At 37.1% G+C, this 20,320-nt stretch overlaps 1 protein-coding gene across 3 annotated transcripts; it reads right to left on the bottom strand.

Moving 5' to 3' along the window:
- On the bottom strand, window positions 1-19,914 carry MOK (MOK protein kinase). Of its 3 annotated transcripts, none has more exons than XM_074583958.1 (11): window positions 19,783-19,890; window positions 15,129-15,243; window positions 11,589-11,659; window positions 7,572-7,650; window positions 7,077-7,125; window positions 5,978-6,156; window positions 3,439-3,540; window positions 2,843-3,016; window positions 2,504-2,615; window positions 1,333-1,530; window positions 1-1,245 (listed from the first exon to the last, which is right to left on the bottom strand). In XM_074583958.1, the coding sequence occupies exons 1-11, from the start codon at window positions 19,787-19,789 to the stop codon at window positions 1,165-1,167; spliced, it is 1,167 nt and encodes a 388-aa protein (XP_074440059.1). In that variant the 5' UTR covers window positions 19,790-19,890; the 3' UTR covers window positions 1-1,164. The 3 variants fall into 3 exon arrangements, with proteins under 3 accessions (XP_074440059.1, XP_074440060.1, XP_074440061.1); XM_074583960.1 differs by adding an exon at window positions 13,296-13,385 and having other exon boundaries at window positions 1,026-1,530; window positions 19,783-19,914; XM_074583959.1 differs by lacking the exon at window positions 15,129-15,243 and having other exon boundaries at window positions 19,783-19,910.
- Between the last annotated feature and the right edge of the window lie 406 nt (window positions 19,915-20,320).

Below are 20,320 nucleotides of genomic sequence, written 5' to 3'. Positions count from 1 at the left end.
GCACAGAAAATTTTGAACAGCAGCAGACAGAGGTGTTTGGTTACTGAGAAAAAAAGCTGATCACTTCCCAGTTATGAGCAGAGTAACTTTTAGAACTATTAAAAAACAACAACAACAAAGTTTTTTGTAAAACCTGTCTTGCATGCACACTTGGTAGGCAGAAGATTTTTAAACCCCCAGCTACAAATTTACTTGTTTTTTAAATAGCAAAACTATTTTGTAACACATCCCCAAACTGAAGTATTGCAAATTAACTATTGCAAAATTTTAGGAGATCTCAGGAGTTTTAAAATCAATGGTATCAAATGGCAATAACTACTTTTTCCCCGTAAGATAAAAATGCTGCCTTTTAACTCTTCCCTTTACAGCACTATCAAACAGTAACCCTACATAAAATTGTTACTGATGATGTGTGTGCAAAATTTCTGAACCACGAGAAGATACGTTCCTTTACTGCTCTTTTAAGCAACTAGCTGAGGTATCAGTCCCTCTTAAAACTTTTTATTAAGATCAATGGCTTGAAGAAAACTATGACTAAGTTTTATTTGCTTTTGAATCAAATAAAAAGTTGCTTCAGCTTTTAGCTATATTATACTTACGTAAAAATATTCAGCAGTTACAGAAACTGCATCAAAATCAAGTACCTCATACGATTGCGTAATCTGCACATTCTCAATAAAACTTGAGGTTGAAGTTATTAAATCTAGGAGGTAAGTACTTTCCAGAGTTGACTGAAAAATAAAATTTTTTTACATCTAAAAAATATACAAAAGCTGTCATTTACAATATAACATGAAAACTTATATTTTGTAGGTAACATTCCATTCCTAATACTGAAGCTCAAAGAATCCTTTCATGTTATTTTTAACCAACCTCCTCCTCCACCGGGTTCTAAAAGGAAAAAAAATGCTTAGAAAGTTCTATACAGATGATCTCTAAGCTCTGCCAGAACAATCCTTTAGTTAAATATCGTTACCCTTCAGGAACAGAATACCAAAATGGCAGGTAAGCCTCATAACCTTGTGGGGTTTTCCTATCAATTGTCAGAGAAATGCAAAATAAGGCGCTGCTGTTCTTGTTAGATCTCTACCAACAGAAGCATGATTTGGTCTCTCACTGGGCAGTCGTGGCTTTTCCTCACACGCCAAATACTTTACAAGGTGGTCAGTAACCTCCTCCTCTTCGGTCTATAGCAGGTAAGTGGAAACGTTTCGGGGAAGACTTAAGCACCTTCTGTTTCTCAGACTGTTGAGGAAACAACAGGATTTTGAAATACACTGTGTAAAACACATTTTTGCTATTACACTTTAACGAGCAAGTTAGGGTCTGTACCTTGGTATCCGATCCAATAAATCTAACAGGCGGTAACACAGGGGTTTCACCACTTTCCTTAGGTGCCCGGAAAACTGAATGCAATGTAGGAGTAGGGCAGGAAGTCAATTTGGCCACTTCAGAAAGATTTAATTTTGCTAATTCTCCACGAGGAGCTGCGTGTTGTTTTGTTTTTTCCTGGACTTTCCTAAGAAAAAACTTTTAAAATAAAAAAAATAAGATTCAATTTCTTTCTGAGAACATCTTAAGGAATAAAAGAAGAAAATACAACTAATCAGGAAAAAAAAACAACCCCAAAGCCTCAGCCAAATATTACTTCAGGTAATTCTTTTTTAAAAATTACTGCCCTACTGGATGTTTCTTGCAATTTTTTCCTAAATGAACTTCTTGCTAAGCTCACACTGATGGATCCCAGAACTAAACTGGTGGAAAATGTGGGTGCTCCTACGGCAGAAGAGTTCACACTTTCAAGGTTAAATGCACAGCAGAAATTTATTATTTTTTTTGCTAGCGTAATTTGGGTTTTTGTGGGGAAAAAATTAATTTGAGAGATTTTCATGCAGTACTAACTTCTATCACACCTTGCAGATATAGTAAACCCTTAAGAGTGAATATGTTAAGTGTTTTTCACATAGCTTGAAGATGAAGTTTTAACTGGCCAGAATTTTTAATCAGATCTTAATTTGCTGATTTCCAGTGTTAAATATAAGTTTAGGATTTTCCCAGGTATCATCTAAATACAGGATATTTAAGTTAAAAAAAAAAAAAAAATCTTATTTGTTCAAAATGCAGGCTGAAGGCCTAAGAAGGCAAAAGGACACTTTCTGCCTCTGCTACAGCTTCACCTGTACAACTTTGCAACTCAAAGGCAGAAAACAAAAGAGGAGGACGAAGATATTTTAAAAAACCGTGGAACTGACCCTCTTAAGTAATATCAACTATGACAACCGTCTACTGCAGGGATTATGTGGTATCACAGCTTCTAAATTCTAACTCATGATTTTCAGGGCTTGTAGGGGGTGGAACTGCATCAGACCCAATAAAGATCAGTGTTTAGGCAGACTGAATAAAACCAAGTAATCAGCTTAAAACATTTGTTTCCAGCTAACAAGCTCAGTGTCACAAATTACTTTCTCAAAATGGGCTGACTATTGTTCCACTTTAATATTACCTGTCTTTGACTTTCCTTTGAAATTTGCCACAAATGCAGAGGTACTTGCCCTGCTGTATTTCCTAGCAATCTGAATTTTTTGTGCGTGGCCAAAGCTTGCGTATCAGCTGCCCTAAAAAGTTTGGGGGAAAAAAAGAGAAAAACATCAGTTGTCCTTTAGGTGAAGTTTGGACTCAAAGCAAAGAATTATGTTGACTGAATTACGTTCATTGTCTTGCAAGCTAAGTACTAGCACTGTAAGCAAACTTCATTTCAGTCCACTTTAAATAATAAGCACACAGCGCTCCCTCCACTTCTTAATTTTAGTCTTCGAGATTGAAGTGATTTACAGTCACTTGCCAGAGTTCTTGAAAATAAGGGTGCTGTAATGCTTGATGGGCAGCAATTCTCTCATCAGGATCGTATTTTATCATTGCATACAGGAGAGAGAAGCCTTTGGAAGACAAATTGTGCACAAGAGGAGGTATTCCTTTTCCTTTTTTAAAGGGGAAATCAAAACTTGCAATTCTTGACCTGTGTTAAGTGAGTTAAAAACAAACAGTTATTCATGCATATTCAGAGAGAATTAAAATTCACTGGAAAAAAAGAAAATCTAATCTGATTTAGGTAATCATTTATTAGGGACAAGTAAGTAACACTTGGAAAAAAAATGTTTTCTTTCCTAGTAAGTTATGTCATTGGCCTTAAAGATACTACAGAAATAAAAGGCCAAATAAGATTGACCTAGGCTCAGATTTCCTCTGCTCTGCCTACAAGGATCATGAATGCGTGACTATCTCTGGATAGGGATAGAAGACACTCCGACTTAGTCAGCAGCCATCACACCACTATTAGATTGTTGTGGTGGTTCCCTGAGCAGAAATTACACACAGTTGTACAGTTGGATTGTGGATATTTAAACAGTGAGATTAATAACTACAGGAGTGCATACTTACTGCTTTAACTTGTTGAGAGTTTTGTTAGTGGGAGTGCCTATAACGTCATGGATTTTTGAAATTTGGTCCAGCTCATTAGATCCAGGAAAGAGAGGCTGAAAACTGCAAGGTAAGAGGTGGTATTAGCACTACAGAAGACATGATTAAACTAGTTGAAGTAGCATAGCTATGTTACTGAAGTTTTTTTGACTTCAGTCAAAAAAATGTTCATTTACGAGGAAGATACATTTTAGAATTATTCATTTGTGGGCAGTTTAACACCAACCAACAACTGAAGGATAACATGTGAGGAGCAGATTAATACAACTGCATGTTTAGATGGAAAGAGTAGTTTGGATTATTAAACAGAAACCTTAGTTGGCCTCCCCTCGCAGGTTAGGGATAAAATACGTAAAGAGAACATCCCTCCTGGTGAAAGGCAATGGAAATGGGGTTGTGTTTTCTTCTAGTGAAGTGGCAGATCCCAGAAGACAGTATGTTTTCCTCATTTTAAGAGAGTCAAGCAGTCCCTCGTGTTGTGCATGCACATAGAAATATATTTATAAGAAACATTCCATTCCTAACACACAGGTTCTTTGGAAGCAGCAATGGTGGAAAGATGGTAATTTGAACTGCATTCCTGAGCTTGATCCTCAGTTAATATAAAACTTGCATAGAGTCCTTGAAAACATTGTTATCAATAGAGCAATCAGATGAAACAAGTTAGGTTCACTAACATTTGTTTCTTGCACATGTTGCTTTTTTCCATGTTAGCAAAGCATTTCCTTGGGCTTATAATTTAAGAAACACTTCAGTAGCACCATGTGATTCTTGAAAGCAATACATTCAGCCCTCTGTAGAAGGAGGAAACTTCTGTGAACTGTTTGCAAATTCAATCAAACAGCTGGCTGCACACTTCTCCGAATGTCTTTATAAAGCTTTGAGTAGAGGAAGGAGAGAAAACAGGTCTGATTCGTGTTGTGCAGTTTTATCCAGACCAGCAGTTGGGAGCAGCTTTTGCGTGAACTACAAAAATATGCCGTCTCCAAATGTAAAGCTATAATTTAGGGAAGAACAACTGTGCAATCCACAAAAAAAATCTAATCCAGGAAGCATGATTTATAAGGAACAGAAAGGGGGAGACCAAGATTTGAAAGATAAGCGTGGCTGAGTAAAAGACTAAAAATTCTTACACAATGTGGCGTGAAGCATAAAGGCTTACGCAAATATTAAACAGCAAATGCTGCAAGATGCAAATAAAAAGAAACAAATCTGCCCATAACTTCCTTTAGCTTGGCAAGGCTGTGTCTTTTTTAATTTGGTAATTTCCAATAAATATTCCTCATTTCTCTCTGAACACATCTATCAGGCCTCTGAAAATGTGCAGTGGTTGCAAAGAATGAAATCTGTTACATTAAGCTAAAATTATGAGGAAATATCATTCTTAGGGTTTTTTGCCCTAAGAAAACTTAAGTTTCCAGCGTCTAATTTTCTTGCCAAACTTCAAAGCCTACCTGATTCAAATTGAAATGGAAAACCACAGCATTTTTAAAGCTTTTGGTCCCGATTTACTTTGCAAGAGAACTGCCACATTTGGGATTTTTGTGTTAACAGTTTTCTGACCGAAGTAGAACTGTTTCTACAAGTTAGCAGGCAAAGCATAAGGGTTGTCATTTAATGTGATGATGATGGCAGCAGCTGCACTCGCCATGTGGAGGAGGAGGAAAGAAGCAAAGCAAATGTTATCACTCCTGGTTGCATATCGGAGACTGCAGTGTGGGAGGAGAATAAAGAAGAACTGCTGCTGTTGCTAGGGCACAAAGATATTGGGAGAAATACTCATGGTGGTTATTTTTCCTTTTTTTTTTTTTTTTTTTTTTTTTGAAGACCAGTGACAATTTTTTGGAGTTATAGTTCCATCACCATCGAAAAGCTTAAAGGACTATAATCCGGGTTTTCCTGAACTCTTCCTTCATCACAATCTGACTTCAAAAAATGCCAGGACATAAGGTCCTGGTACAAGGGCCTTAAACATGCTATAGTATAAATCAAAATAATAAATCAGAGGGAGCGTCTTCTCTGATCTCCTCTGGTTTTGCAGAATAGTAAGTCAAAAAACAAGGGGAAAAACTTCACCATCAAGTGCATTAACAAGATTGAGGATAGTAAGCGATGCTCATGACAGGAAATGAGCCATTCAGAGATAAAGCAGAGAAAACACACTTACCAAACTTAAACATGAAGCCATTAGAAAACAATCCTAAAACCAAGCCAAACAACAGAACAACAAACTGTTCAAAAACGTTATTTTGCTTGTAAATAATATTTGTTGGTACTCTGTTCTCTTGAACATCCTACTGCTTTATTGCTAACCTGCCACAGGGTGCAGAGTGCCAGACAAGACAGGATTACTGCCTCACCAACCCTGCAGAATAATCATAGAAGCAGCTTCCACAAAACCATGGAAACAAAGATCATATTACCCATACCACATGCTCCTTTTTTGAGTTATCTACCCTTGATTTTCTTGATATGCAAGACCCTCCACTGAGCACTGTACCTTGTGATTTCATAGAAAACACAGCCAGCACTCCACAGATCAATTTTGTAACTATAGTAGCCATTTGTAAGTAGGCATTCAGGTGCTCGGTACCAGCGTGTAGAGATATATTCTGTATGTGGCTGCTTAGAATAGATACTCCTACAAGATCCAAAATCTCCTAACTTCAGAGTATTCTGCTGCAAAAATAAATAAAGTATTTTGACAAATTAGAAACACTGAAATATTCAAGCAAATATTTTCCTTAAATGTGTGAAGTAGTCATCATAAAAGAAACCACAAATTACTTTAAACTTTCAGAAATCCCAGGGGTAGTATTATAGCAGTAATAGTGCATTTAAATAGCAAGTAGCTTCAGGGTTGAAGGTATCTGTGTCCTATAATATGTGCAAATACTGTTCTGTACATCATTAAAAGAAAGAGCTAAGAGTTAACTGAAAAGCATATGGACTATTACTGAAGGGAAGACTAAATAGGACATCTGGATTAAGTTATTTTGTTAAGAGTTCTTGTGTTTAGCAGTGATATAATAGGTGGCTTTGGCTTCTCTTTGTAACGGCTTCTCCTGTACACTTCTAAGACTTAAAAGAAAAATTTATCACCAGAAAATAAAATTTCATAAACTGAATTCTTAAATCCTTCCTTTTCCTTTTCAGACATGATCAAAATAACATTCTGAAACTGTCAGGAGAATAGATTTCCACAAAGAAATCTTCTGAAATCTAATACCTTCTGCTGTCTTTTGTATGAATAACTTCCACTAAACATAGGAATTGAATGTAGAAAGAAAGGGCTGCAGAACTGAACCCTATATCTTGTTTCTGGGTTAACACAGAAAGGAAAATATAAAGTAATAAAGAGCAGGTTTTTAGATTGGAACGTGCAGGCTGTAATGCATCTGATTCGTGTCAGGTTTTAGCCAATAACAAACTTGCTCGTTCATTCCTCTTGATCAGGAATACGGTACTAGAAGTAACTGTCTATACATTTTTTGAAAACTGTACTTTTATTCACGAAGAAGGATTACCTTCTCAGAGTAAGGAGAAAAACACTGATATATTTCACTTTCAGTTAAATATTCTCACATAAAATTAATTACCTTTATTAATATGTTTTCTGGTTTCACATCTCTGTGAAATATCCCATTTCTGTAGCAATATAAACACACCAGAGAGAAGAGTTCAGTAAAAAGATAAACGCTATCAGTGCTTCCAGTTACTTGTAAAAAAACACTTGAAGAAGCTAACACTTTGTTCAAACTTATCAACAGCATAGTAAAAAAACTGCATTTTGAGGGCAGGCTTTCTGCTTTTGCTCTGACCAAGGCTACCAGAGGACTGCAAGGGCCACCCCATCCCAGGAGGGCTTCCTGCAGCAGGCACTACAGCTCCTTTGGGCGCTGGCAGCAGCGCGGGATGCCTGTTTGCTGCCTTCCAGGGCTCTGCTACAGGCAAAGATGCATCTGGGCCATGGCCTTTTTTCTCCCTGCAGCAGTCTGCTGCCCCAGACAATTGTATGTCTCTGCTTAGAGACGACCCTGAAATAAATGTATGATACATTTAATGTAAAACTTTTGCTGAACCAGGTCTCTTACCTATGTATGTAATCAAGAGATTTGCATAACTGGTACATGTAGTTCTTAATTTTTTTTTCAGGTAATGGCTTTCTCCTTCCTAGAATTAAATTTCAAGTTGTACAAGTCCTTTTTAGCAAACAACAGAATACAAAAAATATATTCTTTGGCTTCCAATAGCGCATTGATATTACTTTTTTTCAATTACACTATTTCTGTCATTTATAGCTAGCTTTGTAATCCATTTTCCACTCTACTTCAGACATAATTTAGCTTTCAGTATGCACCAGAATAGCTCAGCTAACAACTGTCAGTTCAATAGTCTGTAATCTACCTTAGCTTTTACTGCATGTTTTTCTCGCAGTATCTGTTTCCCCCAGTTCTAACAGAACTGCAGTATTTCACTTCTAAACATCTAATTTCCTCTCTAAACAAAGTAACTGTCCTTAAGGGTCAAGATTCATATCAACTAGCTCAGATTACTGCAATGCTTAAATGACTGTGATTCACATTTGACTTGCAAATTAAAGGTTAACCTATGTAGTTTAGCTTGCTATTGCCGTTGCACAATAATGACAGTTATAGAATTTATCTATTTTTCAGAGCCATTCAGTAACCGCTCAGCTTTTTTCTTTTATAGGCTCCAAAGACCTTTTAATCTTGCTGTAATGCCTTTATGTAACACTGCAATGTCATCAACGTAGGCAGAAATGATCACATTTTTGAAAAACAAAGCAGGTACTGATCTGCCTGATGACAGCAGCATGAGTAATTGGCTGGGGAGGAGGAGGGAGATTATCAGGACAGTAACTCATTGAGGCTGCAGGTCCCAGCAGCCAGCAGGACCTGTGTTCCAAACTGATTACAGCGCTCCTCCAGTCAGCCACATAATCCACTGAGCAGGATTAGGTAACAAAGCACTTGAAACAGAGTACCGTTTACATCAGGAACCATAGTATTATTACCCCAGTGGAGATATATGGTGTTTTCAACATCAGGGTTTTTGTCATTTATAGAGGAAAAGATGTTATAAAATGCAGCTATTCAAGCCAACTCGGATTATTAGTATTTTTTTAATAAAATCAGGCCTTCATAAAGAGAAGTCACGCTCAATTGCTTTCTCATTACAGGTCACTAGTAAAATCTGGAGCAGATGCTCTTCTACCTCCAGATTTATCATTAGAGAAACCTCATTTGGAAGTAACAGTGAAGTGAATCATAAGGTGGCGGCACTTAAGGCTACAATCATTTTTGCTTGAGGCACCTTTCGCACCTCTCTCTGAGCCGTATTTTTTTCATTGCTTTAAATGACCACACCGTTCTTGATTAGACAAAAGGCAAGACTGTTTTTCAGTTATTAAATGACTTGTGATACCACTATAAATTAATAGCAAGAGGATTATGACTGTGGGTAAAGACAAATAGCCTTGTCTTGACTGAAAGAACCTAAATCTGGCAGGTTATTACGGAAAAAACCAAAAAGATCAACTTGCCACATTAGCGGCATTACAGTGACTGTCCTCCTAATTACAGAAGTGTCTCCATACACTTTCTTAAATTAGAAATTAATTTTCAGTCAACCCCAGGTTCAAGTTCTTCTTCATTACAAAATTTTGTACAAACCATGCTTGCCTCTAAAGTTTTCTAACTTAAAACTCTTTAAATTGTTCTACTCCTATAGTAAACTTAATTTTGCAAGATTCAGAGTAGTCAGAAAATGACAAGCAATCGTATTACTATACACTGTAGAAACTTACAAAAGATTGTAAATCATCTGAAATGTAACTACTTCGGTACACTTTGAAAACCGTTTTGTGACACAATTTAATTGTTCTACAAATTAGTAATGCGCTCCTTCAAATCACAACGCTGAAAATTCAAAAGGAGCTCCTTCTACTCACCATTGTTAACTAGATATCCTCAGTTAATAAGCATTCTGTCTCAGAACTAAGATTAATTTTCCAATTTAATTGCGTACTTGGGAGTTTTTGCCCTATTTATTGTTTGAAATGACTGCTACATGTTACATTTCCTGACTTTGCAGTAAGCCACAAGTAGAGTTGTTTGGGGGAGAAAACAAATAAAAAGCTAGTTCTGCCCCATAGGAAATTGTGGTGTTGACATGTCTACTTTGAAGCCCCAAAATTAATTTCTGAAAAATGCGGAACACTTGCTACAAATTAAATACTTTAATACTTTAAACTATCAAAATACTTCTTTTATATATTATAATCTCCATAGGAATCTGTTGTTCATTTTCCCATTTTATTCTACGATTTGACAAGCTCCACTCCATGTGCCACCACCTCATGCTAGGTGAAAAAATGACATCGTATCATGGGAAACACAGTCCAGACATAAAATCTAGACCATAAAGAAGAACCAGCAATTTATAGAAGTTCAGGTAGACCCAGATTAGTGTTCAGATAACCCCTAACTGCAGCATTGCAGATTACAATTGAACACAGATTTCATTTTGAACTGATTTACCATGCCATAAAAAAAGGAGGGTTTTAAAACTAAGCGGCATAGAATCATTAAGGTTGGAAAAGACCCTTGGGATCATCGAGTCCAACCATCAACTCCACTCTACAAAGTTCTCCCTTACACCATATCCCTTAACACCACATCTAAACGAGTCTTAAACACATCCAGGGATGGTGACTCCACCACCTCCCTGGGCAGCCTATTCCAGTGTCTAACCACTGGATTGCCGGAAAACAATCTTCTTATGGAAAACTTGCATTTGATAAAAACTGTATTTTAAAATAAAAAAAAAAAAACATAGCGGAACATAATGAAACTATTAGACTAATTTCCATCTGTATACAATGTTTACCATAACAGGCTTTTTCACATAAAAAGAATGAGAGAAACACTGAGAAATATAACCAAATGAAAGCAAATACTCTGGGGTTAAAAAAAAAAGCAGTTAAAGAACGAAATGAAACATTCTGATTTTTCATAACTGAAGTACAGTATCTTTTCTAGAAGGAGACAATGCAGGATTGTTTTAATGCACTGGACTAACTTACTATCAATGAGGACTCTTTCCTATATGCCATTACTCTGACTTTACAATTTAACAAATTTATCACAGAAAAATAAAATGGCTTATTAAAACCAGCAAATATTCATGTCTGCTTCATTGACCAGCAAATAACTGTATTTTAATCTCAATATTTTATCTATGTCAGGAACAGGTTTACGACTTTTGTTAGAGATCTAAATACTCAGTGTCACTAATGCAATGCATGGGAGCAAGTCTTTATTCTATTACACTGAACGACAGCTGCATGCTCAGTTATTTAAATGAATCTCCCAACTGTTAAGACATTACAAATTTTTAATTATTCAGAAAAAAAATCCTGTTTTAATATTGAATTGTAAGTAACTGCCCCTTCATTTGCTGTATCCAACTCCTTTGGCATTTATATGAGATCTGGTTTTAAATCGGCTTTTGTTCTGAACTTTTTTGTGGTAACTCTTCTCAAGCTTTTATGGTCTCCCACCTGCTTTGACAAACAGCTCCATAATTATTAAATATAGGAGTTTTCAGGGAACAATGTTATTTATAGAGAAATCTTGGTAAAAGGCGTTTTTACTAGATATAAAAACTGAAAATCGTTATTTATTGATTCATTAGTTTTTGAAACAAATGGGAATAATTTTCTTCTTATATCATTAGAGTCCAGACCTAACAAAGAACCTATTTAAGTTGTATGTTTTGTTTCATAAAGCAATTATTTTGTGTTTTGCAGTCAAGGTTGTTTCTTTGTTTTCATGTAAAGTTTGACTGTAGAAATAGATGGTCATTGACCTGACTCATTAGAAACCTTCTGCATGCATCCCTGCCTTAAATGGCTGGGTATATTGCACTGGAAAGAAATACAGAGTAAAGCAGTACAGCAGAAAATTTCCCTAGCAGTTTTATAATATGTAATGGTGAACAACCAAGTGAAAAATAATTAATAATTAATTCCACTTCGTGATCTACACAAGGAGTGTTTGTGTGTTTCTTAAGCATATGCTACATACCTTTTATCAGCTCATAAATATTCATGTCCATAAGTTCACATATCAGTGAAAGGGAGCCAGCTTTTTTATCACTGAAGAAACAAATATAAGGAAACTTTAAGCTAGAAATAAAATTTACATGTTGATTTGTACACAGCATAGAAAAAAGTACTTAGTTTAACCAGTATTAAAATGGACATTTTCATTTTTAATTGAGAGTTTCGCATAGAAGTTTTTCAACTTTGGGTCTGAGGTATCATAGGTTTAGTTTATACTATCTAAAGTATCTGTTGCAAAAGTTAACCGATTTCCTCAGTGAAGTTATTTGAATGCATGTTTTCTGAGCATATCACACTGTTCAGTATCAAGAAATTTCCAGTAAATTAACTGATACAATCTTACAATAAAAGATAGGAAAGCCATTATACCATATATGAAAATACTTTCTAGTTAGGTCAACAGTAGTGTTCTATTGCACGGAAATGAGTATGTGATTGGAATCTGTGTTTTAATTTTAAATATTATCGCAATATGATAATACATCTGAGATTTTAATTTCTATGTCACTGCCTTGCAGGGGCAGACATCTTTAGGTTTTGTTTTTTTGGTTTTTTTTTTTTTGTTTTGTTTTTTTTTTAAGATAATTGCATTATAGTACCACCCCTCTGCAATGTTCCATTAACCCAGACAGCAAAAGGTTGAGGGTACAATCTGCAATTTAGTTCGCAGACAGACTGTGAAAGAGCTGGACGAGCTGGCTGGCCATCTGGATTACACTTCGTTAACAACACGGCAGCTGAAGCTGAGAATTCCAGAAAGCTAAGCCGCTGACACGATTACTGGCTTTCCATATATTGGTAGAAAATGGGCCTGTCAATAACAGCATAGTACCAGAGCTTTGAGCAAAGGAATAAGACAGCCTGAAGAGCAAGAAAAAATATTTTAGAGCAGTCAACAAGTTTTGTGTCAGGTATTTGAATAATGAAGTCTGCTGTTGCATAGTGATGAAGTATAACGCACAGTAATGTATTATAGTAAATGCTGTCATACAACCTGATCTCTTCATGAGACAGAACCCGTCCCCAGAAGACACTTAAGCGTCTAACGAGGCTAAGGAACCCAACTCCATCACTGACTGATCTCTTTCCAAATTCATAGCTTGGCTGCTGCCTAATTGAGAGGTCTAAACTTCTATTATTTGCAAAGGGTTGTCTGTAAAGTTGCCTACGAAATGATACTGCCAAATGGTTTGCCTGGATCCCTAGTTCAAACTGACAAGACAAGCAAAGATCCTTGAAGTACCAGAAGATTCTATTCCAGCAGATAAGCTCCGAGTGTGCCTAACCAAAATAGTGTCTCCAGTAGACATGCTGTTGTGCAGTTAAAGCACTCACTGGATATGGGACATGGGTTGAAATCATCAGCAAGTATTACATATTATGATACCAAGTTTAACTATGCCTAAAACATATCTAGTCTGTAATTTTCATACTGATGTTGAAATATTTTGGGTCTGCTGCGAAAGAGCCAGATAAAGCGAGCGCTACATCAGATTTTCTTAACAAAAAAGGCACGAAGACTGTAGAACTGGACAAGTTTGTTGTTTTTTTCTTTCTGTTAGAATAAAAAGCTGGTTAAGTGCCTACAGGCTGCCTCTAGACCCAAAAGTTACTGGATATCATTCAAATAAAGGAATAAGGAGGAAAGAAATGAATGCACCATACTCACAAAACAACTTCATGTAACATAAGGATATTAGGATGTGGACTCAGCCTCCTTAGTGCTTGTACTTCTCTCAGCTTATTCACTTGTTCCATACTAAAGTTGAATTAAAAAGAGGAAAACTGACTTGCAATCAGGGACCAGATTATAATTGTTTGCTTCCCTGCCATGAGACTGTCAGAATGCTCCACTTTAGTTTGTAATTGAACTTTCAAATGCAGGACCTGTTAAATTTTTTGCCTGCTTTGTTTCTTTATAGAGCAAATCAGTGATCATGAGAATGGCTTTAATCCTCCTTGCAATCTGGAGTAGCTGGATTTACCCAGACAAGATAAGTAGTAATGTACTGTACTCCAGACATCAGTTACTATGCCAAGGAGCTATCCGGGAGGAATTTCGTGTTGCGTAATAGTAGTATGTATGATACCGTTTATTCTGCGCTGGTGTAGGATACATTCCAACTGCTCCTCAGCATGATGCTGAAAGTGACAATCTAGCCTTGCCAAATTTAACATTTAAAGTTAAGTTTTGATGCTAACCTCTTTCATGAAAAACAGACACTATTCGACTATTGTTTCATTATTATGTTGCACTCCTAGGCTTTAATAAACTACATGCTACAGAAACTGTGGGGAGGAAGCAGGAAACAGAGAGCTTTGCACGCTATTTGATGGATCAGAACGGGACACATAGACACATCAGACTTAAACCTAAACACCAAAACAATATTTTCCAATTTGAAACTCGGAGAAATACCTTGGGTAGGTTCTGTTTAAAACTCTTACCTGTTGCTAAAAGAGTTCATTACATCAAAAGAATTTCTCAGTCAATTTATCAAAGGGTTAAAGGCCTAAAAGATATTTTAAACATGCTACATGGAAGAGAGTCTTGTTGTGTCCTACCACTGAATCGTACACCATCTGCCCTTCATGTAGTTAAGCAGTTAGCTTAAATACTGTTTTGATCACAAATTGGACAATTGGTCGGTTGTAGGTAATTTATAAATAGACCAACAGTTCTCTAACAACACAAAAGAGAATCAGAAACCACATTACTTGCAGATCTCTGAGTTGTTTTTTTTTTTTCTAACTTACAGTAATTTTTTCAGAGCTCCACTTTTCCTTTAGTTTTTGAAGCTCTGAGTTACATTGTGAAACCTCACCTACGAGAAAAATGTCCCATTTTACTTCATATGTACAAATGTGTCACTCCCACTGATCTCACTAGGAAATTAAAATATTTAACTGAGAATACAAATACAGTGACCCAAAAGGTGCACATATATTTGGAGAAGAATGTCAAGTCTATGGCTACTTCCACACAGCCCTCTCCTCTATTTTCCTAACCGATAAAAAGTACCTATTTTGTGACCAAATAGCGTTTTGCTGATGGATGTAATTAAATATAAATGCAAGTATGAAGTAGAACTAATGCTATATGTGGACTAAGGATAAATACACTGTTTTTAACTTGCATTAAAACAGTTATTTAAGTAAGACTGAAAAAAGTATTGTCCAGGGGAAGGACTGATGCATTTCCTCCTCCTATGATTATTTACAGCAAAAAGAAAACCAGCACAAGTATATTCAGTGTGTTTGGAAAGGCAAAAATCAGCTATTTAGTCCTCATTCTTCCCATTTCACCCTCGCCCCAGTGGCCAGGCAACATTTAGTACAGCAGATGACATCAAAGTACTCAAGGAAATAACCGCAATGCCAAATGGGAAGGCCCTGAATAATCAGCAGCAGAGTTCCCTTGCTGTCCCTTTAGTCTTAATTTCACATTTCCCCACCAAATTTACGTAAGATTTTCTGTAGCACTATGATTAATTATCCATACCTTTCAAAATGTTGCTTCATGTGTTTACATGCATAGTACTTTCCATCCCTAAGACTCAGTGTCTTCAGAACATCAGAAAAGGTTCCCTCTCCTATCTTACCAATGGGTTTATATTCTAAAAAACAAAAATATACTGTTTCAGCATGTTTAAAATAGAAATTGTTATGAAGACTGCATATCAAACCATACTTGATTTGTTAGAATTCTGACTAATGGAAAATTTTTAAATAAAAGGATTTTTACACATAAGATATATATAAATATCTTAGACAATAAACTACTACCTCCTTGCTCAGAGACATAATGCCTCTGCACGCAGCACTTCATACCTTTTTTCTGCTGCAGCACATTAGCAACTCATACCTGAATTTATTCTTTGCTTCTTTCACAAAAAAACCACCTTTATCTACATTGTACTGAAAACATAAAATTATCTTGAAAAGCAAGTGTATCTTGTCATTGTTCCAACATGGTTTTTTTGGTGAGGGGTTTTTTTTCTCTTTTTTTTGGGTTGGGGTTTTTTTGTTTGGTTTTGGGTTTGCTTTTTTTTTTTTTTTTAAGCAAAGCAGTTGCTTTATTTCCATATTGAATTCAGATAGGAGTTTTACACTAGACCAAAAATAATGCTTGGCTTTACTAATGAAGTGCACCAAACACAAGGATGTGAAAATCAGTCAATTCTAGTTCTGCAGAATTTTAAGACATTAAGCAGATAACATAAGGATTATAAAGAAAGCTTTATTTATATTAATTTCTTTGTCTTTTCCTAATTTCCTTCAGAATTGACATTTCTTTTCTTTCCTCCTTTATTCTGCTTCAGCTTTTGTGATTAACTGTTCCTTACCAATCCCACTGCCTGGTTCCCTTCACCCACTTTGTCCTCCTGTTTCCCTTTATTTTTAGCACCTACAGATTCTATCCTTGATAATTCTTCCAGTAATTTCATCTGGGCAAAACCCAATTCTGGATAGCTTTATGCTGCTGTTGCTTTCAACGTAGTCTTATTATTTAAGAAAGATCCAAATCTGGTCATTTTGAGGGAGGCAGAGCAGGAAACCTCTTTTATCATATTCAACCCTTTATGGGAGTTAGAATAACCGTAGGAGTCTTAAGCTACATCGATAGCAGTCAATTCAATGAAGTGTAGTTGCCTGTATTAGTTACTGTGACAACCACCACTCTCCTAGGTACCCTCCCAGCCTGATGTGAGGCTCCTTCTAAGGTCATTCCTCAAGCAGTTTCTGTCCTAGTGCTTTGTTTTGGAAGATAAGAAAATTTACTAGCATAGATGTGGGCCATTTCATGCCAGTTGCTCTTTGTGTCCAAGAAGATTTCCAGATATGTTTAATTTACAAGTATAAATACAGCCTCACAGTGGAGAAGCCTGCCAAGAAATTTTGCGGAGAGAAAGTTACTTAGGCAGGGACATTCTAATACTGTCTTCCAACTAGCAATCAATTTGTGTTGTCTTCATCTCTTTTCTCCTCCCCAACTTTCACACTTACTCATGTTAAAAAAAAAAAAAAAAGTCTTTCTTTGTGATTCAAATGCTTATATTTTAATTAGTAGAAACCTTCCCCTTGAAAATCCCTCTTTCTCCAATAGAGTAGCAGCACTTGTGTGAGAACTGTCAGTTGCTCTTCTCATTTTTATGACCTGCTGCTTAGGTTTTCTCATCATTGTGCATTATGCTGGATCATAAACTAACTAATTAGGCCATCTAAATTTGAAAAATGGGAAAAAGCAGAGTAATTTAAAAATTAATGACACCATTTAATGCACTCTATACAGACAATTAAAAGCAGAAAGCAAATCTGAAAATCATTATAGGTAAAGGAGGCAATCTCTAACTCCAAAATAAGGAAGAGACCAAGGGACTGTTTAATTCATGTAGCTGTTATTTGATAACTGGTCAATTAGTGCTTCAAGCAAGGTGATCCCTAGTCTTCAGTACTTCACTAAGCAACGTGACTGAGCAAGTAACGTGCTTTGTCAGCAAAAATCACACTTTGCACCGTGTTCTCTTACCCCCACATTAAGTTTTAATTTCCTATCTATCTAAATAGCTAAATATAAGATGGAGGTCTAAATTCAGACTACTTAAAACCCACTCTTACAGAAGTCCAAAGAAAAAGTGTCAATGGGTTTTGTTGGTAGCAACGGGTACTCTCCAAATTGTTAGATATACGCTGCCTGCCTTATATAGTTCATATAATGTCAGAGCCAGTCCCCAAGGCAAAAATACCCAAGACTGATACAAAAAAATTAGCTATTTGTTGACCTACTCTTTGATTCTAATAAATGGCAATCCCTTATTTTTTGTTTCTTAAGTGCAAGTAATTGACTCTCTGGACAAAAAAAAAAAAAAAAAAAAAGAAATCATATGAGCTGAAAATAAGAATATCCATGGTAAACCAACCATAGGTGCTAATGAACCAGGTACTTAAGCAGAGAAACACAGGGAAAGCATTATTGTACAAATTAATTTAAAATATTTTTAGATATATAATGAAGATGGATAGTATGTGTTTATATAATTTGTTTTTGTTTATATTTTCTTCTATATATGTATTTTTCTCCTACAAGAGAAGTCTGAATGACAGTAGAAGGCTCAAAATATATTTTTTATTTTAAACTGAAGAGTTTTGATAGTGTAAGAAGAGTTAATTCTTTACACACTTTAAAACATTCTTACAGCACTAAAGATTTTTTAATTTAAGCCTGTAAAGTTTGTTATTTTAATTTTTTACAATAGATTGCTATACATACAAAATAGAAAACTCACACATAACACACAACTGAGGTTCTAACCTGGCACTTAAGAGAGAGCTATGACAGCAAAGACCTGAATAATTTCAATTGATTGAATAAAGTACAGAATCAGGACTGAAAATTGCATTATTTGAAATGACTCTTTGATGCATAAAATCAATGTGTAAACTCTCAACAAAATAGATCACTGAAGATGAGAGTGCTTTTCTCCTAGGGAGAAAATGAGAACGATCATGTGACAAGTTAGTTATCATTTAATAAGAAGCTGAAAGAAACTCAGACATTGTAAAAATAATAACATAAAAGTTTATATAGAATAAGAAGAAATAAAATTTTGACTTCAAATGTACTAACAATTTAATACAAATATTGAGTTTGCATCCACAAGACAAGATTTCTGGAGATTCTTAAAAATCTTCTTCAGCACCACATAACTGATCCTTCAAAAGTAACCAAGTGGCAAAAAAAACACCCCTAAAACAAGGGACTTCAAACACACACTGAAAGAGACAGTCCGGTCAAAGCATGTCACTTTTTAAGCTATGAAACTTACAACAGCTGCAAAACAAAACTAATTACTAGTTAATTTCCCTGAATTTGTGGTACTCAAAGATAAAGAATCACAGAAATATTAAAAATTTTATCAGCATTTTAAGACTGAAAGCTTTGAGGATGAAATTAAATAAAGTGTTTTAATTGCACTTCCGTATAACATTAAAGAATAAAGAAGACCTAATCACTGGTTTGCAATTCTTTCATGGCATCTACAACAAGCTAGATATTACCTAACCTCTTCCCTCCCTCCTCTCAGCACACACAGATGTTTGGGCTTAGAATCGTTAGCGGAAAGGCAGAAAAAGGTTAGGAAAACTGAATGAAATTCCATACAAATCAAGAAAATCAAGTGCAAAAGATATGGTAGAAGTTATTTTTAAGAATAAGTTGTAGCAATCTGCACTAGTCTAACACCAAAAAAGTGGCCATGAGAATAGCAGAGAGGTGATCATTCAACAGAAGGAAAGTTTAATGTGCAAGAGGCTACAGGACTCAGGAAATTAAGAACAACGTAAATTAAAATTATGGGAAAGTAATGGAATTTAAAGACTACAGCCGTATTACTGTAACTAGAGAGCACCAAAAAATCAATCATCATTTAGAATTAAAGAATCCAATGCAAAATGACAGAAAGGATAGCACTACAATAGTCAAACCAGGATATTATAAAAACCTAAAGCAGGTATTTTGTTGCAAAGATGCCAAGATGCTCAGGAAGATAAAGCCATGACATTTAAACATGACATTGATGCAAGTGGGAAGAGAGAAATGACACAAAAAAATTAAGAAAGCAACAAGAAGCCCAGCTTCAGCCACAGTCACAAGGCCATGGCACGTAATTATTGCATTAAGAAACATGCTAAACGTGTAGGATGTGACACGGGATGATTTGAAGGATGTCAAGTAATGGAAGGAAAAGTTTTAAGAACAAAGAATGAGAAAACTTAGCAATTTCTAAGAAAGGACTTAGAGAGACCAGAAGATAGGCTACTGCTTCACAGGAGCGGGAGAAAGATTTATTAGCGCCCTGTTGACGAGGAGGACTGGTGTGCAGAGAGAGACCAGCGTTTAGATGTGCGGTCTCGGCAGCGAGATCTAGGAGCGGGCTGCAGTGACGGCGGTTTCCAGGGACTACAAAAGCACCTACGACCACCTCAGCCCGGGTGCCCCCCGCGCGGCCCAGACCCCGGTCCCCTCAGGCCAAAGTCACCGGTGACGGCCGGCCTTCTCAGAAGCGCCCGGGCCCACACCACCCCTGAGGAAGGGCCCTCTGCCCGCCGCCTCCACACCGAGCAGGGCCCGACTGCTTTCCCCCACACCCCCTTACTGTTCATCCTGCGCTCGCCTGCAGGTCTCGGGGTGAGCGAGAGAGCGGCCAGGCCCCCTCCCGATCGCTGAGCGCCTCCTGGCCCAGCCCTCAGCGCGCCATGTTGTATTCCCGTCACCCTGGCAACCGCGCAGGCCCCGGCCCCGCCCCCGCGGAGGGACGTCACGTTACGTCACGTCCCGCCACGCAGGCGCAGTGCGGCCGGCGGGGAGGGAGGTGGCTCACGCGCAGTGGGCTGCAGCCATCTTTTCCGCCCGCCGCTGCTCGCCCAGAGCGCTGCGCTCCGAGGAGCTCGCGTTGATCTCCGGCGATCTCCTGATCCCCAGCGGTTTCCCTGCGGCACTGCAGGCGTGAGTTACGCGGGGGTTTTAATTCCTGGCTTGGTGAGGTGGGTGTGGTGCCCGGTCTCCGGTTCCCAGCTGGCAGGAGAGGCGGGGATCTGGACCGCGGCCCCGCTCCCCGCGTTCTCCTCACCGAGCTGTGGTGACCCGGCCTGCAAAAGAACATAAATTTTGGAGAGGTGTGTGTGTGTCCCCCC

This window comes from Larus michahellis, chromosome 4 (assembly GCF_964199755.1).
Source record: "Larus michahellis chromosome 4, bLarMic1.1, whole genome shotgun sequence".
In the NCBI taxonomy this organism is placed as follows: Eukaryota; Metazoa; Chordata; class Aves; order Charadriiformes; family Laridae; genus Larus; species Larus michahellis.
This window is presented reverse-complemented; position numbering and strand designations above follow the sequence as displayed.

What these genes read in the sequence shown, in the direction of transcription:
- MOK (XM_074583960.1), bottom strand. An exon ending in ATGAAGCAACATTTTGAAAG is followed by an intron (nt 13,386 to 15,128) that starts GTATGGATAATT and finishes ATTCAACTTTAG; the next exon opens with TATGGAACAAGTGAATAAGC. An exon ending in ACTCTCAACAAGTTAAAGCA is followed by an intron (nt 3,017 to 3,438) that starts GTAAGTATGCAC and finishes CACTTAACACAG; the next exon opens with GTCAAGAATTGCAAGTTTTG.